The 21,353-nt window shown below is 34.5% G+C and overlaps 1 protein-coding gene across 2 annotated transcripts; it reads left to right on the top strand.

Annotated features, from left to right (window-relative positions):
• Positions 1-116: 116 nt before the first annotated feature.
• On the top strand, positions 117-20,259 carry LOC111713142 (cylicin-2). Of its 2 annotated transcripts, XR_002767614.1 has the most exons (13): positions 117-225; positions 4,978-5,146; positions 6,083-6,220; positions 6,750-7,912; positions 10,803-10,853; positions 11,096-11,144; positions 14,050-14,115; positions 14,422-14,612; positions 15,669-15,762; positions 16,799-16,879; positions 17,576-17,689; positions 19,342-19,907; positions 20,059-20,259. XR_002767614.1 is itself a non-coding variant. In XM_023487947.1 (12 exons), the coding sequence occupies exons 1-12, from the start codon at positions 143-145 to the stop codon at positions 19,420-19,422; spliced, it is 2,280 nt and encodes a 759-aa protein (XP_023343715.1). In that variant the 5' UTR covers positions 117-142; the 3' UTR covers positions 19,423-20,259. The 2 variants fall into 2 exon arrangements, 1 of the variants encoding a protein (XP_023343715.1); XM_023487947.1 differs by having other exon boundaries at positions 19,342-20,259.
• The last annotated feature ends 1,094 nt before the right edge of the window (positions 20,260-21,353 follow it).

Below are 21,353 nucleotides of genomic sequence, written 5' to 3'. Positions count from 1 at the left end.
CACCCACCCCTATTAATTTAGTAGGCTAACTGATATTAATGTTTTGGGCCATTTAAGTAAAGATTGGAAGATTTTTTTAAGAAGAAATTTTAGGCCAATTATCGAACCAATTATCCAATATGTTGTTTTCAGATAAATTAAAATGATGCGAGGAAGCTATGGTGGATACAATGGCCACAATTCACACAACGTGCAATCTCAATATAATCAGGACTATAACAATAGGTTCGTTTTCTTACATGGTTGGACATGAGAGGGGGCCAGAACCCCCCTCCCCCTTCATCGATTCTAAACTTAAATGTAATCCTAATAATTTGAAGGGGTTCATCCATGGATCTTTGGGTACATATATATATATTATATATATATAGTATTTTCAACTTTTTCAGTTTAAATATACATTTTAGATGTTTAAATATATATTTCTTCCAAATTTTCCGATATATAATATAATATATATATATATCGATGTAAAATACTCAAAAATACCTGAGCAGAGCTTGACTTGATGTGTTTCCATTTATCAAATCTCTCTCCACCACTTTGTTTTTCACTGTTAAAAATATTAAAAATTTAAATATAAAATGTAAAGACACAATTTTATTTTATATATATTAGAATTTATTTTACAAAAGTATATAAATTATGAAATACCTATTGTTTCTATTTGGTTCCAAGCCAAGCAAATAGCTTTGGAAACACTCATAATTGAAAAGAATTAAAATTGTTTAAGGAATTGTTGTTATTTGATTTTTGAAACTTTTTTATTACGAAATATTTAAGACCAATGAGAGTTGGTTATTTCAAATGATTGAGTTGAAATGTCTCGTAGTGAGGAATACTCAACTGTGATTGGTCTGAAGTTATCGCACAGAGAAATACTTAACTCTCATTGGTTTAAACAATACTTACCTTGTAACACGGAAAAACGACAAAAATGCGCAAAAAATCTTGCGGAATTTCTCAGCTTTTAAAAAATTTCAGAGTCTTCTAAATGACAAAAACTATGAGATTTTCTGATAACTTGTTACAGAAGTTAGCGTAGTGTAGGGGTTGGGTAGGTGGGACAGAGAAGGGGGGAAGTAAAGGCAGGTAGTTAAACCAGACTTTTGTCTAGCGAGGCGAGCTAAGCAAAGCTGCAAATTGCAATGCAAGTTATAGGCTGCCAGTGCCAGTCCAGACTCCAGCTGCCTCTCCGAGTACTCTTTACTAATAAAGCATGCTTATTGCTTAGAGCTAAATGGTTATGCGTATATATTTAAGGAGCCCGCCCAATGGCTCATAGAAATAAACGTTAATCAATCGGTTATGCATATGTATGTATTGTGAATGATGAAAATGATTTAAAGTTAAATTATTACATCGTCGGGTCTGTCCTAGTATACGATTTTTGGACCTTAAGCTTCGATCTTGCTCTGATTTTGGACTAACGAATACAAAATCATAGCTAAGCTAGGAAGTCGCAGCTAAATCATAGCTAGAACCGGACAAAGAAACCGGGCTATAGATACGCAGGCAGGTATAAATTTTGAAGTCTTTGAAAAAGTGCGACCAGCACCATCTCTGTCGTACGCATGGCATTTTATCCTCTGGATTGTTGCTAATTTATCACTTTGTTTATGCGTGATAACACCAAATGCGTACTATAGTATCAACAATGTATACTACATATTGTAATTAATGAAACAAATTAATCAATGCAAATAAAACTGAGGTAGGAATTTGACTAAACAAAGTTTAAATGTGCAAGTTGTACTGAATGGCATACGTAAATTAACGCAATTTAAATAAAAATTATGACTAAAAAGTACATCGAATCTAGGACAAAGTCCTAATAGCGGACAGGATCTGGTCGAACAATACATCTCATTCAACACTACTATGGTCGGTTGCTCCTGGCTCTTCATGGCTATATGATATGATATAATTCTAGTGCTAGAGAGTAGGGTTGGGATTTGTTTAAAAACGTTCTAAAGTAAAACTTCATGGCTCACAACTGGCTCATCACCCCCTTAACCCCAAAAACTCAAAAAAAAACTCCATTACTTTCCTAAAATGATCCTAGGTTTGGTGCGCTCAAAACTTCAATTTGATTGGTATATTAAAAAGAAATGAGCCAGCCCCAGTCCATTATCCCCTTTGATAGCCATAGTTTAAATTTTTTAAATAATTCAAATTTGCCATGAAATTACCCAAATAAGTAAACAGTCCCTTTAAACTTTCCAAATTCATAGAAAATTCTGCAAACAAATGCAGGAAGGGACTGTTAATCTTTTCTTTGTTATTATGCAATAAAGTTAGCCCAATTCTGGCTGGGGGGGGGTTAGGTTACCACCCTCCCCCTAACATTTTTGGAGACTATAATAGTATTGGTCTGAGGCTCTTCAAACTTTTTGAGTTTTCTAACTAACACATGCCCATCACTTTTGGCTCAAAGTGGGGATTTATACCTACTGCCCGAGTCTTCAGGCATATTGCCTGAATGCCTTATCTGACCTTTACCCGACTAAATCTATATTTAGATCTACTTCCGGTCATTGGATTTTGACTTCTTACAACTCTTTGGAAAGCCTACAAAAGAAAGCCGATTTCACAACTTTTGCGAAGAAATTCTGCAAATATTTTTGCATATTTTAATTTGCCGATGCAATGGCTTTTAAAAACTTAATTCAGGATTAAAATATAAAAAAAATCCACTACACTGCAAAATTTCTGTATTTTATGTTCATTGGACTGTTAAAAATCAAAATTTGACCCTGAAAGCCATCTACATTTTTAGAAAAAGGTGTCTTCAAAGTTCACCTTGACTAAAACATTAAAATCTTTTTCTCTCTGACTGCATAACATAATCAAAACGCGTACTGTATGTTTGTGTTACCCAGAAACTTAATTTTAATTTAAATCTTTTTCTCTCTGACTGCTTGGTTTTTGAAAATAAATGTTACATTTTAAATTGTATTTCAATAAACTAGTTCATCAAAAACGTTTACAACAAATGAAAATTCTACTGGTTTGCGAACAAAATTTGTTTGGACAGTTTTGTTCTTTGGCCTGTTTTTAGGTTTTGGTTTTTAACCTTTGCAATATATTTTAATCTTACGCTCGAATACGAAATTACTATTAGTTTAACATGTGACATGCACATGTAACTGTTTTTTTTTATTGCATAGTCAGGGCGATTTACAACATTTTTCCAAACTTCCCTTTGACTCGGGTCCTTTGGAAACATGTAAAACTTCATTTCATCCTTACTGTTGTTGCTTGAAAAATTATATACACAACATCTTTTTGTATGAGTATGTGGCATGTTTTCTGAAAAAAGGTTGTTATTGAGTAGAGGAAGACTTAATCATAACCTTGAAAAAATTAAATTTTTTTTACAAAATTGAAAACCTTTAAAACACATTTTTTTTATTTTTATCATTCGTAAACCTTCCCTGTGGTCACGTGATGTCCTACAAAAAAATTGGGCTGATCGGTTCAGCCGTTTTGACGTTTATTGGATACAAACAAATAGACAGACAGACAAACAGACAGACAAGCCAAATTTATATTTAGATGAAATGTAACTATATCATATACGTAGTATTACTACAACACAAATTACAAATTAAAGACAATCTCATTAAAACAGCTTATGACTTGAGGATTGTCAACCTGTATGAAAAAGTCCTTCCAAAAAAATGTTGCAATTTTTTTGCCTTGTTTACTAGAATTCATGCATAAAAAACAGTAATTTTAATAATTCTTTAAACCATCAACCCCAAGATCTTAATTGCAAATTGTGGTACCAATTAAAAATCTAATTTTATTTAAATATCTCATAAAAACCGTTTGATTAAATAGATATCACTTATTTAACAAATATAAAATAATTTCCAAAGGTTTGTCAATATTTCTGTTTGTCTACTATATCTTTACTAAGTACAACTAATCATAACATAAACAAAACGCGTACTGTATGTTTCTGTTACCTTGAAATTTAATTTTATTGGTCAAACAGGTCCAGATAGCAACACTTGAACTATACAGGATGCAATACGCGTACTGTATGTTTATATAACACAAATGCGTATTTCCTACTGATGGCAGCAGGGGGAGAAAGGAATATAGAAAGTAATCAATTTGCTATGATAGATGGCTCTCCTTGCACTTTATCTCAGAGGGACAAAAATTAGTTGTCTGCTACAAGCAATTTAGGAAGGAGGTTTCTACCTGCCTGCGTATCTATATATATATTATCTTTGGTTTATTTACAATCTACAACATGTGACGTATGAAGACCGTCCTACATGGCCAATTTCTTAAACGTTCAACCATAGGTAGAACCAAGGTTATTATGCAAGAAAAGTTAATTGCAGTGGCGTATACTCTGCGTACATATTGAAACCCGTTCTCTCTGGGCGGAATTTGTAAACAAGAATAGATGCATTTGTGTTCGTTTAGTATCCGAGCAGGTTAAAAGCATTAAATTTGATAATTGTGATAATTCTCACAATAGTTTCCTTTGACCAAAAAAAATTACAAGGATTTTTTATGTGAAAGATGGATCCCATGTCAGGCTGTGTCATCCGTCTTGTGTTTTCATTACCGCCCAGAGACAGTACACTGTATTACAAAAGATGCATACACCTCTGAAATAACTTTCCTTGCATTATAACCTTGGGTAGAATTGTTGATAGATAGATACGACCAATAGTTGTACCTATGTTAACATGGATATGAAATTGGACAACATTGTATAAAGAAAAATAAATCAATGAAAAACAAACCATGTTACTAAATTGTTATTAAATGCAACTGTTTAGTAGCTGGCAATACCTCGCAATTAAATATATACAACTATCTATATTTCATTCCTAAGTTCTAGTTTTTTTTTTGTATAATGGCCAGTTGATCTAAATATTTCCTTATTTGTAGCTCGGGATTTTTACATATTAAATTCGTCCCACGTATTATTTTTAATTTATGTTGCAGGCACGATGCAGGTAGCAATCGAGGCCTAGATGTCCGTGCAGGGGGTAGGGGACCTGTTGGAGGGGGTGGAGGACCTGTCGGAGGTGGTAGGGGACCTGTTGGAGGAGGAAGAGGAGGAGGAGATGTCGGTAGATCCGGAGATAATAGATATCTTAGTTCTCAGCTACAGGTTTCATACAAGTTTTTAGTTTTGGGTTTTATAATTCTTTTATTTAGATACAGGGCTTATGGTTTATAGGGTATATAATATTTTTCATGGTTTAACCCCCCCCCCCCCCCCAGTGGGCATTACCATTCATTTTCTTCTACAATTAATCCACTGATGTTATTTTCAGTTAAGATATGAAATATAACACTTTATTATAACGACACTTGTAAACAAAGCGTTTATAGAAGTACGTCGGCGTCCTGTCTTGTTTTTTGGTTAAAGTGTTGCTAATAATTTTCTGCGTCAAATATAAAAAATAGATACTATATGATAAAGATTAAGATAATTTAGAAGTTCTAAATGTTTAAAACGTGACTTTTGGTAAAGTAGCAATTCTTGAGATTTTTTAGCACAACCTTAGGTATTGACAATTTTTTGTAAACATTTTAACAAATTTTTATCACCTTAAATTTTCCTAATGATTAATTTCTAAGCGCCACTTTTTATTTCACCCAAGATATTTATTATCTTAAAACTCGTATTCTTTTGATAAATTTTTCTTCCAATTCTCATTTTATGTAATTCAATATAAAACATTATCAATATTTCCTCATTTCTCTCGGTTTAACTTAGTATGTATATAATTATCAATTAATGGGATTTAAAATATAAATATAAAATAAAATATATTTATATTTTGAAGTAAAATAATTTTGTATTTTTATCGCAAAATTATTCGTCCAGAAAAAGTGAACTATTTAAAAAGTTTGATGCAAGAAAAAGAAATATTGGATTTACAAAAAAAATTATAAATTTTTAAATATTAAAAATTTCAGCTGACTAGAATATTTTCATTTTCTTTAATGGCGGGAAAAAATCCCTCAATATCTATTTATGGCCCTAAAACATGGTTTTATGGTTATTTTTATCAAATATTTGTATCGTCTTATTTTGCAGGACAACAGCGCAGAGAAGCGATATATCCGTCAGGTGGCCGGGCCCAGGGATGAGGTCATGACCTCAAGGAACATTCAACAACCTCGTGACCTCATGCCAGCACGTGATCTTGACCTCAGAGGTGGTGGTGGAGGACAGGTAGGAATCATTAAAAAGATCTTTATTTTGGGATTTGTTCTTACATCTCACGCTTTAAAACTAAACTTTGAGTTTGATAAACTCGTAACCCTGATCTTCTGCAGATAACCATCCGACTTTGACCTTCAACAAAGACCATACATGACCTTGACAGGGAACTATGTTTAAGTTTGACCTCGGCCACAAATCTGACCTTAACTAAGAATATGACCTCTCCAAATCTGACCTTTGTTCTGAGTCTCATCTTGACCCCCAATCTGACCTTCCTCATGAATCTGACCTTCTTGTGAGATAGGTGATTTTTATAATCTTTGCCACCTGTTAACCTTTTAACTACCCTAGAACAGAAACTAAAACAACGCTTTGTAAAGACAAAATTAGAACAAACAACACACACTTTAAAAAATGGAAATTTAAAAAAATATAAAAAAAGATAAGTATTGATGGATGGATATAAAGCACACGGACCCAACACCCTGATAAAACCTTTTCACCTTGGTTCTCTTAAAACCTTTCTCTCTCAATGTAGGCATCCCACCGTGACGGATATGGATATGGATCAGAACCGGTTCCGCCGCCGGTTCAACGGTCCGACCCTTTATTTTGGAACAGACAGGAGATGGAGCGAAGACCAGAGATAAGCGGAGAGCGCGATCGAATCCGCTACGAGGGTAGTAGGAGAAGCAGTGCGCGTGCGCCCCCGACGCATGCAAAACCAGAATATGATAATGATCGTATGTTTGTTGACCCTCCGGCCCGAAATTTCGGTCCATCAAGGTATGATGATAAACCTATGATGGAGTTCCAAGCACCGGCTCCGCCAAGGTTTCCGCCCAAGGGTCCAGTTCCTGTTCCTGTCTCTGGGTTGAACAGTAGCTGGTTGGAGAACTGGCCGGAGCCAGGGAAGAGCAAGAAGGAGATCTGGCAGGAGAAGGAGAGGGCGAGGGAGCAAGAGGAGAAGAGGAAAAGGTTGGAGGAGTTGAACAGGAGGGAGAGGGAGTTGGAGGAGAAGGAGAGGATCCTCAAGATGGAGATGAAAAGGAAGGAAGAGGAGAGAAGGTTCGCTGAGCTACGGCGGATTGAAGCTTTGCGCGCCGAGGAGCTTAGAATTAGAGAGGAAGAATTACGGCGGAAAGAAGAAATGAGACTAGAGGAAATAAGAATGCGCGAGGCGGAACTGAGGCGGAAGGAAGAGAGGCTGCTCCGTCTGGAAGAGGAAAGGCGGAGAGAAGAGTTGAGATTGCTAGATGAGCAGAGAATGCGAGATATCCAACTAGACCTGGAGCGACGTTCTGGTGTATACAATAGTTATACTGTATCCGGGACCAGCACTGTAGTCGGATCCAGGAGAAATGGAACCGGGTCCAGGCCAGGTGGATCCGGTTCTAGATCATCTGTATCCAGATCCAGGCCGTCTGTATCCCATGTATCTTCTTCCAGAATATCAAATGATCGAACTGGAGAAAGAAACTCACGTGGAATTCTACCCAAACCTGAGTCACGTGTATCGTCCCGGGACTCGCGTGTTGACTCCGGACGAGTTGAGAAGCGACCAAGTGTGGGAACAAGACGAACAGTGTCGAATAAGTCCGGGCATATCCAGGACAGAGTAGGACAGAAGCCCAGCGCTTTCCAGAGATTGGGAGGGAAGGTCTCGGTAAAATCTCGTCTTGGTTTGGACTCTAACCCCAGGTAGTAGCAAGAGATATTATGCGTGTAAGTATTTATAGCGGGGATTGTTATGCTGAGGGGGGGGGGGGGGGGGAGGAAGGGTTGTACAAGTGTAACAAGAAGAGTTGCAGCTGCTTCCTTTAAACTAATTAGCACGAAGAAAAACATTTGTGCTGTATACAGTGGGCATCGAAATATATGAAAATTCTCTTCAGAACGGGCGGCAAATATTACACAGGAGACCTAAGGACTTTTACAGTACTGATCTAACTAGTTGTGGATGAAAAGATGCAACGATTGTACAGATTTAACTTATATGTACACTGTACAGTGATTGTAATGTGCAAAGAAATATGGAATACAGTTTAAATCTTCAAATCAAAACTCTTGGAACACCTGTGGACTCGTGTACCAAAAACTGTGGGATCATGTACATAAACTTGTGGACTTCTGTATATACATCTGTGGACTTCGTACGTAAATCTATTAACTCATTTACGTAAAACTGTGGACTCCTGTACAGTGTACATAACCCTGTTGTTTTATGTACGTAAACTGTGGGATCATTTACTTAAAACTATCACTCTGTGGACTCATGTTTATGACCCTGTTGGCTCATGTACATTACTTTAAATTCATGTTCGTAAACCTGTGGACTCGTGTATATCAATATGTTGACTCATGTACATCACTCTGTAGACTCATTTACATCACTCTGTGGACTCATTTACATTCCTTTGTGGACTCATGTACATCACTCTGTGGTCTCATGTACATCACTCTGTGGACTCATTTATATCACACTGTGGACTCTTTTACATCAGTCTGTGGACTTATTTACATCACTCTGTGGACTTATGTACATCAATTTGTGGACTCATTTACATCACGCTGTGGACTCATTTACATCACTCTGTGGACTCATGCACATCTCTCTGTGGACTCATTTACATCCCTCTGTGGACTCGTGTACATCAATCTGTGGACTCATTTACATCCCTCTGTGGACTCATGCACATCACTCTGTGGACTTATTTACATCACTCTGTGGACTTATTTACATCACTCTGTGGATTTATGTTCATCAATTTGTGGACTCATGTACATCACGCTGTGGACTTATGTTCATCCCTCTGTGGACTTATGTACATCACTCTTTTGACTCATGTACATCACTCTGTGGACTCGTGTATATCACTCTGTGGATTTATGTTCATCAATCTGTGGACTCATGTACATCACACTGTGGGCTTGTGTACATCACAACAATCCTGAGATGCAGTACGTTACAACCCTTTTGAGATGCATTTCGTTACAACAATCCAGAGATGCAGTACGTTACAACCCTTTTGAGATGCAGTACGTTACAACCCTTTTGAGATGCTGTACGTTACAACCCTTTTGAGATGCAGTACGTTACAACAATCCTGAGATGCTGTACGTTACAACCTTTATGAGATATCACTCTGTGGATTTATGTTCATCAATTTGTGGACTCATGTACATCACGCTGTGGACTTATGTTCATCCCTCTGTGGACTTGTATAAATCACTCTTTTGACTCATGTACATCACTCTGTGGACTCATGTATATCACTCTGTGGACTCGTGTACATCAAACCAGGGACTCATGTACATCACACTGTGGACTTGTGTACATCACAACAATCCTGAGATGCAGTATGTTACAACCCTTTTGAGATGCATTACGTTACAACAATCCTGAGATGCAATACGTTACAACCCTTTTGAGATGCAGTACGTTACAACCCTTTTGAGATGCTGTACGTTACAACCTTTATGAGATTCTTTGCGTTATAACCCTTCTGAGATGCAGTACGCTACAACACTCCTGTTGAGTAGTACGTTACAATACTCCTGATCTGCAATACGTAACAACACTCCTGAGATGGAGTACGTAACAACACTTCTGATCTGCAATACGTAACAACACTTCTGAGATGCAGTACGTTACAATACTCCTGAGATGCAGTACGTAACAACCCTTCTGAGATGCAGTACGTTACAACACTACTGAGATGTAGTACGTTACAACACTCCTGATATGCAGTAAGTAACAACACTACTGATATACAGTACGTAACAACACTCCTCAGATGGAGTACGTAACAACACTTCTGAGATGCAGTACGTTACAACACTCCTGAGATGCAGTACGTTACAACAATCCCGATCTACAATACGTGACAACACTTCTGAGATGCAGTACGTTACAACACTTCTGAGATGCGGTACGTTACAACACTCAGAAGATGAACTAAAGATGCATTAATGATCTAAAATAGCAGATGAAGTTGAAAGAAGGAAAAGAGCTGTTCTAGGATAAATGGTGAGAGAAAGGGGGGGGGGTTGAACAAATTTGGTTGTCCTTGTGTCTATGAAGACATCATATTATCTCCTTTAAACTAATTTGGAAAGTTATTACCGTATTGGTATATCAAAGCAATATTTATATTTTATCATTTCAACAATTTATTTTCAAATGGGATGTACATTGTACGTGTATATATTTTTATAAATTGATATTCTTTTTTTAACTCGAATTTTTTAGTTTAAAATTAAACACAAAAAATATCCTTTTTTACAACAAAAAAGTCTGATTTTGTGAATTGCACGCAGTGAATAAATAAACTACTCCATAAAATGTATTTATGTTTGTCGTACACTGTACACTGTACTCATTACACTGTACACTGTACACTGTAAACTGTACACTGTACACTGTACACTGTACACATTACACTGTACACTGTACACATTACACTGTACACTGTACACATTACACTGTGCACTGTACACCCCAGCGTCTAACCAAGTAATCCTTTCATCCTGGAGATAATATGATGTCGCCCATTAATCCATAATTCATTTTGAATATTAATATTTTTAGGTCTTCAAGCTCAAGAGGACATATCTCGGTCACGGTTAAAAATACTTTAAGGTAATTTTAAAACTAGATTTTTTTCAAAAAAAACGAAACACCTAAAAATCACCAAAACTATATAAAAAGATTTTCACCCCAGTTTCTAAAGTGCTTCAAATAACTTAGTTTTTTTTCCTTGTCGTTTGTAAGAAGTTAAGAACCCCGCTTTGGATATTAATTCACTTAGAACACCATGAACAGTCCCTTTAAGTATTAACTTAGAATACCATGAACAGTCCACTTAAGTATTAACTATTTAGTTCGAGGCATGTTGACCGCAACAAGGGCGATCTCAAGGTGCTTGACCAGGTTAGTTATCTGAGGATTTTATTTTAATTATTGTATTTTTGTTGTATCACTGGTGTGATACTTAAAACATCTCGATCTTCAGTTAATGTGGGCCATTCAGTAGTTCATCCAGTTTATAAATATAGATATTTTTATTTTTAATACCCCCCTCCCTCCCCCCAGGACTATAGTTCTCATTTCAAGGGAAAATTACAGAGAAATTGTATCTTAGTTACAATTACATGTTTTCTTAAAAACATCAATAGAAAAAACTGCACATAGTACTATTCTTCTTCTTAACAACTTTATTCAGTATTAAAGGAACAAACCAACAGTAGTATACATCATAGTACTATTCTTCTTCTCAACAACTTTATTCAGTATTAAAGGAACAAACCAACAGTAGTATACATCATAGTACTATTCTTCTTCTTAACAACTTTATTCAGTATTAAAGGAACAAACCAACAATAGTATACATCATAGTACTATTCTTCTTCTTAACAACTTTATTCAGTATTAAAGGAACAAACCAACAGTAGTATACATCATAGTACTATTCTTCTTCTTAACAACTTTATTCAATATTAAAGGAACAAACCAACAGTAGTATACATCATAGTTCTATTCTTCTTCTTAACAACTTTATTCAGTATTAAAGGAACAAACCAACAGTAGTATACATCATAGTACTATTCTTCTTCTTAACAACTTTATTCAGTATTAAAGTAACAAACCAACAGTAGTATACATCATAGTACTATTCTTCTTCTTAACAACTTTATTCAATATTAAAGGAACAAACCAACAGTAGTATACATCATAGTACTATTCTTCTTCTTAACAACTTTATTCAGTATTAAAGGAACAAACCAACAGTAGTATACATCATAGTACTATTCTTCTTCTTAACAACTTTATTCAATATTAAAGGAACAAACCAACAGTAGTATACATCATAGTACTATTCTTCTTCTTAACAACTTTATTCAATATTAAAGGAACAAACCAACAGTGGTATACATCATTTGCAAAAATGGAAGGAAAAATTCTCTCATTATATCTTATCTATTGCTGTAATGAGCTGCTTTTATGGTCTTATCAAAAACATTATCGAATAATTTTGCAAGCGTAGTTGCAGACTTTTCATCTTTACATTAATTTTGCGAACAAGAACAAAACTGCAATAGGTAAATAAGAGTTTATTTGCAAACGTAGTTGCAATGGAATGAAAGAGGTATAAAACCTGAAAACCGAAAAAAGACTTTATATCTGATGTAAAAGGAAACCAAAAAAAAACTCAAAAATAACCAAACATATTAATATACTGAGGCTGAATTTTAAAACATACAATTAACAGTGTTGGGCAAAGATACTTTTTTTTTATTTCAACATTTCAACGAACGAACTGAAAAAAATCGTTCTCATAAAATAGACATTGATATTAGACGTTTTTATATCAATTGTTAGTTTTTTTTAAATTAGACAATACAAATTTACCAACTATTACCAAAAACTGCACCAATTCACTGTAGATCAGCTTAGGCTTCAAAAGTTCTGACAAATCAGTTTCTTATAAGTCGGTAAATGGGTTTTTTTCTTTCTCCCAGTTCTCTTCAGTTACAGTTAATTTCCTTATTTTTCTTAATATTGATATTATTATAGTTTTATTTTTCACTAGGACTAGGTCAGTCAAAACTTTAAAGGGTACCGTTTTGAATTTGACATGCCACTCTGTGAATGGAGGGTTACTTTAAACAAAAAAAATTGATAGTCCATTTGAACTTCCTCCAAAATTTTATTATTTTTTTTTAGATGAAAAAAAATCCGTGTTTTTTTGTGAACGCGCTTTTGATATTTATTATTTGCCACTTAGATGACTTTCTAAATTCGCATATTTTTACGAATCTGGATAACTGATCCTTGAAGACTAATTGTTGATCCAATGAACCCGGATCATAAGCCCTAAGTCTGTAATTTTATGATTAAATGAAACACATTTAAGATAAAATTATCAGTGCCTAGGATCCGGATCCGAAAGAATATCCGGAACCAGCCAAAGCTGCGGAAAAGTTTTGCTTTCAACGCCCAAACTGTAAACTACTGTCAAGTATGAAAACTTGCATTGTCTCTGAATGGTTCATTGAGTTTCAGCAAATAAATAAGCTATTAAAAAGGGAAAACTGTGAATGACACGGATCCGGATCTGATTAGGGATCCCTTTTTTCTTAGAGCGGATCCAGGATCTATATCCGTATCAAAATTAAATGGATCCGGGGCACTGATAATTAAATATATATAGGTGGGGGAGGTCGAGAAGATAGAATATAAATATATATATAGGTTGGGGAGGTCGAGAAGATAGAATATAAATATATATATAAGTGGGGGAGGTCGAGAAGATAGAATATAAATATATTTATAGGTTGGGGAGGTCGAGAAGATAGAATATAAATATATATATAGGTGGGGGAGGTCAAGAAGATAGAATATAAATATATATATACAGGTGGGGAGAGGTCGAGAAGATAGAATATAAATATATATATAGGTGGGGGAGGTCAAGAAGATAGAATATAAATATATATATACAGGTGGGGAGGTCGAGAAGATAGAATATAAATATATATATATAGGTGGGGAGGTCGAGAAGATAGAATATAAATATATCTATAGGTGGGGAGGTCGAGAAGATAGAATATAAATATATATATAGGTGGGGGAGGTCGAGAAGATAGAATATAAATATATATATAGGTGGCGGAGGTCGAGAAGATAGAATATAAATATATATATAGGTGGGGGAGGTCGAGAAGATAGAATAGAATATAAATATATGTATAGGTGGGGGAGGTCGAGAAGATAGAATATAAATATATATATAGGTGGGGGAGGTCGAGAAGATAGAATATAAATATATATATAGGTGGGGGAGTTTGAGAAGATAGATGAAGAATTAGAAGAGTTGAAGGAGAAAGAAAGACAGCTTAAGGTAAGCTGAAATGAATTAATATTTTTAAAAATTTGATTGACGTAGTTCAACCAAGTTTAACTAGTTAAACTAGAGAATCCGTTTAATTTATTCTCGCTATTAAAAAAATCTGACCTCCTAGTTATAAATTACAATTTTATTCAAAGAAATTTTTTTCATTTATCATTTTATGTAAAGAACGAACGAACGAACGAACGAACGAACGAACGAACGAACGAACGAAGGAAGGAAGGACGAATAAATCCATGAAATCAAACTAGTCCCATCAACCAACAAATCAATTAATCTGCAATATTTTTTATTCAGCTCCGATTGAAACTGCAAGAAGAAGAGAGGAAGAAGAAAGCTGGGGAGGAGAAGATGGATGTAGAAGAGAAGAAAAGGGATCTAAAGAAGGACCCAAAGGAGGACTCGAAGAAGGACCTAAAGGAGGACTTGAAAAAGGACTTGGAGGCGAGTAAAGAAGTTGACCTCGACAAAATAGTAATTAAGAAGAGGTAAGACGATAACTTTTTTAAAAACTTCTAATTCGAAAGAATTAATGATTTTTCAAGTCCCCGAAAACGTAGTACTTTTCTAGACTATCTATACCTCTGGCATGTTTTATACAATGACGTAATAGGATAGGTCTGGGATGGATCCTTTTGTAAATTGTTTAAAATTGTAATATTACTTCAAGTAGAATCAATTCTGTCCAAATTCGTCACACTAAAATTAAAACAGAACTCGCTCTTCTTTTTTCTGTTACTCTCGCGCCGCCCTTCTTCTAGTTACAATTTTAGTTTATAACTGTCGATTGTAATTCGACTTTTTCTCTTCGTTATTGTAAAACTAAAAATTTTGAAGATTTTTTATTTAAATTTGTGCATTTTCAAAATTGATAAATGAATTATTTTTCGGTCAAAAATTTTCTACTTAGACCAGTCTGGAATCATGTGAATTGCCCCTCACAAATTTGGCCCGATCGGTTCAGCCGCTGAGACATTTACTGGATACAAACAAACAAACAGACACGCAAAGTGAATTTATTGACTAGGTTCTTTTTATTGACACTTTTAGCTGTTACTGTTGCTTTTCAAGTCGTCATATTTAATCATACTCTCGCAATAAGCAAAAATTGTTCCGAAATGTTCTAATTTAATTGATTAATTTTATAAAACATTAAATATCTACATTTCTTCCCACCAACATTTTTGAAATTCTGTTCGTCCATAAACCTTTCTTGGGGTCATTTGAGTTACCACAAAAAAAATTGAGCCCTATCGGTGCAGACGTTTAGACGTTTATTGGATATTAGCGAAATAAATATATTGGTTATTCCCCGAATATTTTCAAGGTAAAAAAATGTTCTCCCTCATTTCTTATGCTTTTACCCGAAAGTTCAATTTTTCTTAAAATACACCTCCATTATGCATAACTGACATGGTAATCCCGTGGTTCTCCCCATTCCCAACTAAAATTGGAGGCAAATCGGTCAAGGGGATTCAAATCGAACGTAAAAATAGATATCTGAAGTTTAAGAAAATTGAATAAAATATATACCCCTGTTCTAGGAGCAAAACTGGAGCTGAAGCTAATAAAACTGGAAAGAGTTTAGTTGTGAAAACCCCAAATAATCTGGTCGCTAAACTAGCCCTTAAACTAAAGGTAGGAATAAGAACACTCTCCCCCCAGAGACCCTTCATGGCATTCAACGAATGTTATTTTATTAATAAGTTTAATCTGAGAAGAGATAGTTTTATTAACTTTGTTTAGAAACTTAAAAAATTCAGCCATTCTGTTGTTTTCAGTCTTTGCTTGGCTTTTAGTTAAGAAGCGTCGTTTTTGATCAATAGTAGAGATGAAAACTTACCATTTAAAGGGACTGTCAGCAAAATTACAACTGACCCTACGTGCAAAGACAAAGGTACCCTTTTAAAGCTTTGTCTAAACTAGATATCCATACTTGGAAAACTGATTCAATTCTGGTTTCTCTACAAAAATGACTTGTGCATTTCTACAACAGAAAATATATTTTAAAATCATCAGAATTGAACACGTTTACGCTTTGAAAAACGATAATTTCTTCCACATTATCGATCAGATGGTTTCAATGGTACCGTTGTAATTCGGTCACTGTTATCTCTGCATGGAGGGTCATTTTTAATTACATTTGTAGTCCCTTTAAAGGGAGTGTTCGCAAAATATTTATATTTTATAGTTTATATATCATAATATTTTTGAGTTTGTTTTTTTTAATAATATTTCGCTTGCGCTGGATTTTCGAACAAATTCCTGGTAAATATGAAAATGTCGTCTTCACTATCAAAAATCCTCGAAACAGGAATAAATCTTTTCAAAAGTAACTCTCAGATCAGAAAAAAAAATTTAAACTATTATGAAATAATATCAACTATATAGGAGTGCGTCTAAAAATAATCGATTATTATTGGTTGTAATATCTAAACGAGTTGTTTGGAATTAATCTGAGTTTTTACGATCCGAGTTAAATGTTGCAACTTTCTGAATTTTTATGGATGCTACGTCCTAATAGACGCAACAGATAGAACTAAGATTAGTAGCGATTATAAGCGCTTATTTTTCGCCGTAAGCCTATACCCTCTTTCATTTTTCGCGAACACTCCTTTTAACTTCAATGAAAAATATTAAAAATCGCAACAAAAAAAGCTTATTTATTATCCAGGAACTGCCCAAGATTGCTGTTGCCCCCTCGTCTAAAACGCCGAAGGAAAAGATGGCGTTGAAGAAGAAAGTGAAAGCGAAGGTATTAATTTAGATCTCAATTTTTTGTTCTTATATTTCAAAAAGACTTATTAACCAATCAAATCTGTGCTAAGAATTTCACCTCTTAGAACCCTTTTATGTATACTTTTTTACCTTATTAATATTTTTTATGTAAATTTTTTTATTTTTCTCCCTAAAGTTTAAACTAGGCAACTAAAAACCTAAAATAGTTTTCCCACCGCGAACATTTTTTCCATTTACTTTAAGAATATTTTTTTCACTAAAATGGCCCAGTTCATTTTTTTGAAAATCCGCCCTCGATCTTCATAAATATTTACCTATCCATCTATCTATTATATAAATGAGAACCTATCTATCTATCTAGTACATAAATGAGAACCTATCTATCTATCTAGTATATGAATGAGAACCTACCTATCTATCTAGTATATAAATGAGAACCTATCTATCTAGTATATGAATGAGAACCTATCTATCTATCTAGTATATGAAAGAGAACCTACCTATCTATCTATCTAGTATATAAATGAGAACCTACCTATCTATCTATCTAGTATATGAATGAGAACCTATCTATCTATCTAGTATATGAATGAGAACCTATCTATCTATCTAGTATATGAATGAGAACCTATCTATCTATCTATCTAGTATATGAATGAGTATCTACCTATCTATCTAGTATAGGAATGAGAACCTACCTATATCTATCTAGTATATGAATGAGAACCTACCTGAACGTATCCTCTACCTGGCTCTGGAGAAGGTTTCCTATGACGAGGAGAGAGTTTATCTTCTTCTCAGTAAACTGATTCAACCAGATACACAGGTTAGTCCTCATTCTTATCCTTATCCTTATCCTCATCCTCGTCCTTATCCTCATCCTAATCATCATCCTCACCATAATCTTGATCCTTATCCTCACCCTAATCTAGAACCTTATCCTCTTTCTCATCTTGATCCTTATCCTCATCTTTATCCTCATCTTTATCCTCATCTTTATCCTCCTCTTTATCCTCCTCTTTATCCTCATCTTTATCCTCATCTTTATCCTCATCTTTATCCTCCTCTTTATCCTCCTCTTTATCCTCATCTTTATCCTTATCTTTATCCTCATCTTTATCCTCCTCTTTATCCTCCTCTTTATCCTCATCTTTATCCTCATCCTTATCCTCATCCTTATCTCCTAATCCTCTTATCATCATCATCATCATCCTCTCATTCAAATCTTTATCCACATCATTCTCATCCTCGTCCTCGTCCGCATCCTCATCCTCATCTTAATCCTCATCCTCTCATATTGATCCTCTCATACTCATCCTTTCATCCTCGTCCTCTCATCCTCATCCTCGCATCGGCATCTTGATCCTCATTCTCGCATCCTGATCCTGATCCTGATTCTGATCCTGATCCTGATCCTGATCCTGATCCTAATCCTGATTAGTCAGTTCTTCCGTCTTACTATTGAGAGGGAAATTTTTAAGTGACTGTAAATAGTATTTTATGTAACCCTCATTATATAAACACTAACTTGGGAACCCAGTGCTGCCCAGGTTACTAAAACTTACTTCCGCCATTTACCCGCACTTGAACGATTTTACCGGAAAACTTAATTTTTACTATTCAACTTAGAATCTCAAATCCAAAATAAGAACATTCCCGTGGGTCTCCCGAGTTCCCCAATCAATATTTGAGACAATTCGGTCCAAGGGTTCCCAAGTTATGATCAGACAAACAAACAGACAAACGGAGATATATATAGATACATAAAGTGGGTTTTCTGATTAAAATAATATATCCATTAATTATCAATGTTGTTTCTAGCTTTGTAATTATCAATTGTTATTGCCTCTTACATCTTATAAGTGACTTGCGGATATCTGCTTATAGAAACAATGGAGTTGATTGTCAGAATTAAACAATTGTCAAGCTTTAAAACGGCGATATCTCGCACATTATTGATCAGATAAAGGTTTAACGGTCATGCCCTCCTATAAATGTTGTCACATGATCATAATCTTAATTAACTATTTATAACACCTTTATTTTGGTTCGCAGTGTTTTAGCACGTCGTGCCAAAATAATAGTGTTATAGGTAATTTTATGAAACGTTTGTGTCATATTTAAATGGCTATTTCCAGATCAAATAAGCTTTGAAACAAAGCAGAAGTCAAAACATAAAGTTGATTAAATTTGATTTTCATTTCATTTGAAAAAAAAATATTTTGGAAACATTCTAAATTTTTTTAAGAAAATCCGGGAACCAATCAAAACTTTATAGCACACGTGCTATAATCTACAGCTAATTGATCTTTATAGCACGATGATTATTTTATAGCACGTTCATTATGAACTTCATGATGAAGTGAGGAAGAATCATCAATTCCAAAAAAGTTTCTTAAAAATTGTTGTTCATATCCTCATAGTATCATCCTTTCATTGTGATCGTGATCCCGATATTAAATTGCTGTATATATCCAGGTTGTTGAGGTTGAGGAGGTTGTTGTCAACCTAGAGGATGAAGATATGCTGGATTACGAGGCTGAGGACAATCTCTCATAAATCGTTCACGTCTTAGAGGCTGAGGACAATCTCTCATTGATCCTTGACGTCCTAGAGGCTGATACTCGTTCTCTGGACGTCCCTCTCGTTCTATTAATGTTCCGTTTCGTCCTTCAGATTTATCCCCCTTGTCCTTTTAAAGACCTTATTTTTCCTTGTAATTTGATCTTTTACGTCCTCTTCTGTCCTCTAAATGATTTCTAATGTTCTCTTTTGTAGTTCAAAATGAAATGAAATCATTATTAGAATGGTGATATCCGTTCATCCGAAACTCAAATATGATGATAAGAGCTTGTAACTTTTAAATGAGCGGATTAGCTGAACTCAGTCTCTTCTCGCAACAAGATTACCCTAAATATCATGAGATTTGTAAATCATAAATGATCGGTTTAAGAACAGAATGAGTTCAACTGAATCTGTCCAGATATAGTTCGCAGATCAATCCAATGGAAAGATTAAGCGTTTTCTGTAAAATAGATTGAGAGGTCGGTATTAATGAATAGCGAGAAGTAGTTCAATATGGTACGGGTAGCTAAACTAACTGTCTAGTGCTGCCAAGGTTCTACTAGTTATATAGTTTTAACCTATTCAAACATAGTTCAGCTAACAATTGCTATTCATAAAATCCGGACTCAGAATTGATTTGTGTAAATTCAAATTTCACAGGTTATCTGTGCTAGTCGCCACAATCCTTCATTAAACATTTTATTTTTTTTTTGTAAATTTTTTATGCACTACTTAGGGATTAAGATGGCAATTCATAACATAATTTGTGTAATCTCTTAACTTTGTTATTTCTGATTATTGATTTATAAAATACATATTACATAAAGTATATTTTACTCTGATAGGCTTGGCGAATTTTTAGTTTACTAGGCTTTTAGGGCGTTTCGCGCCCATCTTCTATTTCAATTGTGAACATGTTTTCATTGAAAACATTGAAAAGAACAAAATGTTAAAATTTTGACAGAAAATTCGCGGATTTTTAAGATTTTAAAAAAAAAATTCAAAAATTAAAAACTTAAAACAATTTGTTTAATTTTGATCTTTCATTAACCTTCCCTGGGGTCACAAAAAATTGGGGCCCAATCAGCCGTTTTGACTTTTTTGGATACAAACCGACAGACAGACAAGCCAAATTTATACAGTGAAACCCTTAATAACGATTACATCGGAAGAATTTATCAAATGTCGTCTCGACAATTTTTCAATGAGTTTTATACTAAATTACGCAAATTTCAGTATTTGCGAAAATAAATAAATAGGCATGAATATGCGGGAACAGTTTTAAAGAGTTCCATATAATCATTTAATTAAAAACGAAATATCTGCAACATTCCATTATCAGAAAAGTGAAGAATACGACATTTGATGAATTCTTTCCATGTATTCGTTATTAAGGGTTTCACTTTATGTTTCACTTTATAAGAATTTACTAATTTTGCTACAATTTTATGCAACGGCCTGGTTTCTATCTCTTTAGATTTATGTTTGGGTTTTCGTTAAGTTTTTCTAGCTCTTTTCGATGAGAATAACCTTAATCATAAACAGGATTGACGACTGTACGGAATTTATATTGATTGTTTCCTCAAATTCATTATTCCCCGCAATTATATACTTCTTTTCTACTTTCTACTATCTAAAGACCACATTTAAAGCAGAAGACTTCAATTCAACTTAGAATCGTCATATTTGAAGAGTTAACGTCGTCTTTACTGTCTTATCCTTTGTGTGTAAACCTGTTCCTGTATATTAATAATGATTTTAATAACGATTCCCCCCCCCAAAAAAAAAATAATTTCAAGAATTTAATTTGTTTATGTCAGCAAAGAAGTTAATGCATAATAGGAAAATGTAAAATCCTGATGAAAAGCAAATGGGTTACATAGGGGTCAACAGACGTGTCAGTCAGCTAAACAATCCAGAGATGA

This window comes from Eurytemora carolleeae, unplaced genomic scaffold (assembly GCF_000591075.1).
Source record: "Eurytemora carolleeae unplaced genomic scaffold, Eaff_2.0 scaffold1158, whole genome shotgun sequence".
NCBI lineage: Eukaryota > Metazoa > Arthropoda > Copepoda > Calanoida > Temoridae > Eurytemora > Eurytemora carolleeae.
The sequence above is the reverse complement of the archived record's forward strand: the minus strand, read 5'-3'. Positions and strand labels throughout refer to the sequence as shown.